General features: G+C 74.2%; 1 protein-coding gene across 1 annotated transcript in view; it reads right to left on the reverse strand.

Moving 5' to 3' along the window:
* Positions 1–105: 105 nt before the first annotated feature.
* RTKN (rhotekin) overlaps positions 106–2,550 on the reverse strand; it is a 4,155-nt gene continuing 1,710 nt past the window's right edge. Inside the window, 5 exon segments of the mRNA XM_026064519.1 lie at positions 106–497; positions 1,627–1,731; positions 1,808–1,973; positions 2,041–2,172; positions 2,286–2,448. Coding sequence (XP_025920304.1) covers positions 106–497; positions 1,627–1,731; positions 1,808–1,973; positions 2,041–2,172; positions 2,286–2,448 — 958 coding nt within the window.

The following is a 2,550-nucleotide window of genomic DNA, read 5'->3' on the forward strand; positions in this document are numbered from 1 at the left end:
CCCCCCTGGGGGGCAGGACCCCCCCACGGCAGCCCGGGGAGGGCGGGGAGGGGTGGTCCGTCCCCCATCCCTCCGTACCCCCCCGCGGTCCCGTGGGTCCCCGGCTCAGACGCGGGACTGGAGGCAGCCGGGGGGCGACGGCGGCGCGGGGCGGGGGGCGACGGCGCGCTCCGTGTCCGGGGTGGTGCTGCCGCTGCTGGAGGAGCCGGAGGCGGGCGCGGGGTGCGGGGAGGGGGCTCCCCGCCGGCCCCCCCGCCCCTTCAGGGTGCCGAGCTTGGCGTCGAGGGAGAGGGTGCGGGGGCGGGCGCGGGGAGCCCCGGGGCTGCGGCCGCCGGCGCTGTCCGAGTCGGAAGCGGCGCCGGCGGCGGATCCCGGCGCCGACCCCTCGAAGAGGGTCAGCCAGGGCGGGCAGCCCAGCGCCGGGCGCAGCTCCAGCCCCGCCACGCGCCGCGCCAGGATGTCCGTGACCGCCTCGATGTCGTCCGCCGGATCAATAGCTGCGGGCAAGAGCGGACGTCAGGCGGCGTCCCCCCCCCCGCCGCTCTGTCCTCCGCGCCGGCACCGTGGGGCCGGGCACCGGGCGGCTTCCGCGGCCGCCGGGATGTGGTCCGTGGCTGGGGCAGCCAGGACACAAAGTGGCCAGGGTGCCCGGGACAGCCCCATGGCCAGGACGTGCCCTGCAGCCAGGACATCTCCATGGCTGGGACATTCCCATAGCCAGGATGTGCCCTGCAGCAGGGACATCTCCATGGCCAGGACATCCCCGTAGCCAGGACATCCCTGTGGCCAGAACGCGCCCTGCAACCAGGACATCTCCATGGCCGGGACATCCCCATAGCCAGGACGTGCCCTGCAGCTGGGACATTTCCATGGCCAGGACATCCCCATGGCCAGGACATGCCCTGCAGCAGGGATGTGCCCTGCAGCCAGGACATCTCTACAGCCAGGATGTGCCCTGCAGCTGGGACGTCTCCACGGCCGGGACATCCCCATGGCCAGGACGTGCCCTGCAGCTGGGTCACTCCCCCAGCCAGGATGTGCCCTGCAGCCGGGACATCCCCATGACCGGGACATGCCCTGCAGCTGGGATGTCCCCTTGGCCAGGACGTGGCCTGCAGCCGGAACATGCCCTGCAGCCAGGATATCCCCTTGGCCGGGAGGTGGTCCGCAGCCGGGATGCACGCCGCAGCCGGGGCAGAGCAGAAACGCCTCGCAGCCGATGCCGTTAGGAGACCTCCCGCGGCCGCGACGTCGCCGCAGCCAGCCCCGGGGCGGTCCGGGCGCAGCCGGCACCCCGGTACGTCACCTGTCGCTGTAATAGGAGGAGAGGAGAGCGCGGATCTCCGCCGAGACGGCGTTATCCTGCAGCAGGAGCCCTTCGCAGGCGGAGGGCGGCACAGCGGGGCCAGGCAGCGCTGGAGCCGCGGCGGCAGGACAGAGCCAGAGGGACAGAGAGAGGCAGGAGGGAGGCGGCAGCAGGAGAGAAAGGAAGCGGTTACGGAGACGCGCCGGGGCGGCGGAGGACAGGGCCGCCCCGGGCCGGCGGGTTAGCGGAGAGCGGTCGAGCGCCGCGGAGAGGAAGGCGACAGAGCGAGCGCGGCCCCGCGGCCCCGGCCCCGCGCTCACCCATCTCGTGGTACAGCGAGCCCTGCTTGGGCAGCAGCGCCGGCGGCCGGCGCGGCGACGGCACCTCGATCTTCATCAGCTCGTCGCAGCACTGCTTCCACTGGCCTGCGGGGGAGCGGGGCTCAGCGCCGCGCCGGGACCCTGCCGGGGTGCCGCCCGCGGAGCCCCGTCCCGCACGCACTCATGTCGTAGAAGTGCTGCCAGAAGGCCTCCATCCAGCGCTGCATGTCGGCGCGGCTCTCGGCCAGCAGCGTGTGGGTCACCTCCTCGCCCCCGTAGCGGTTGGTCACGGACATGCTGTGCAGCTTGCTGCGCGCGTCCTTCTCGGCGGCGCGGATCCGCGTCTCCTGCCGGCGCACGGCGCGCTCAGCCCCCCGCTGCAACCCCGTCCCCGTCCCCGTCCCCGTCCCCCACCTTGTTGATGGCGATGGTGAGCGCCGGCTCCACCTTGGCCTCGGCCTCCTGCGGGCGCCGGTAGCAGAAGAGGTTGGTGCCGCGCAGGACGCAGTACAGCCGTGCCCAGCTCTGCGGCTCCCCGGCCTGCTGCTGCGGGAGCGGGGCGAGGAGGGGGTCAGCGCGCCCCAACCCCGGCCCCGCTCCCGGCCCCKCTCGCWGCGGGCTGAGACCCGGCACGCTCGTGCCGCAGGCCCCGCGCTCACCTGCAGCCTGAGGAAGCCGCACATCATCTGGGCGGCCATGCAGCAGGGCTGGGCGGCCAGGCGGCAGCACATGCTGCCGTAGAGCGGCAGCCAGAAGGAGCTCTCCTCTGCGGGGAGCCGGGGACCCGCTCAGCCGGAGCCCCCGGGACGGGGACCCCCTGCCCTGCCCTGCCCTGCCCTGCCCAAACTGCCCCCAGACACCCTGCCCTGCCCTGCCCAGACCCCCTGTCCCTGCCCAAACTGCCCCCAGACCCCCTGCCCTGCC

Source organism: Apteryx rowi, unplaced genomic scaffold (assembly GCF_003343035.1).
Source record: "Apteryx rowi isolate R43461 unplaced genomic scaffold, aptRow1 scaffold_2199, whole genome shotgun sequence".
Taxonomy (NCBI): domain Eukaryota; kingdom Metazoa; phylum Chordata; class Aves; order Apterygiformes; family Apterygidae; genus Apteryx; species Apteryx rowi.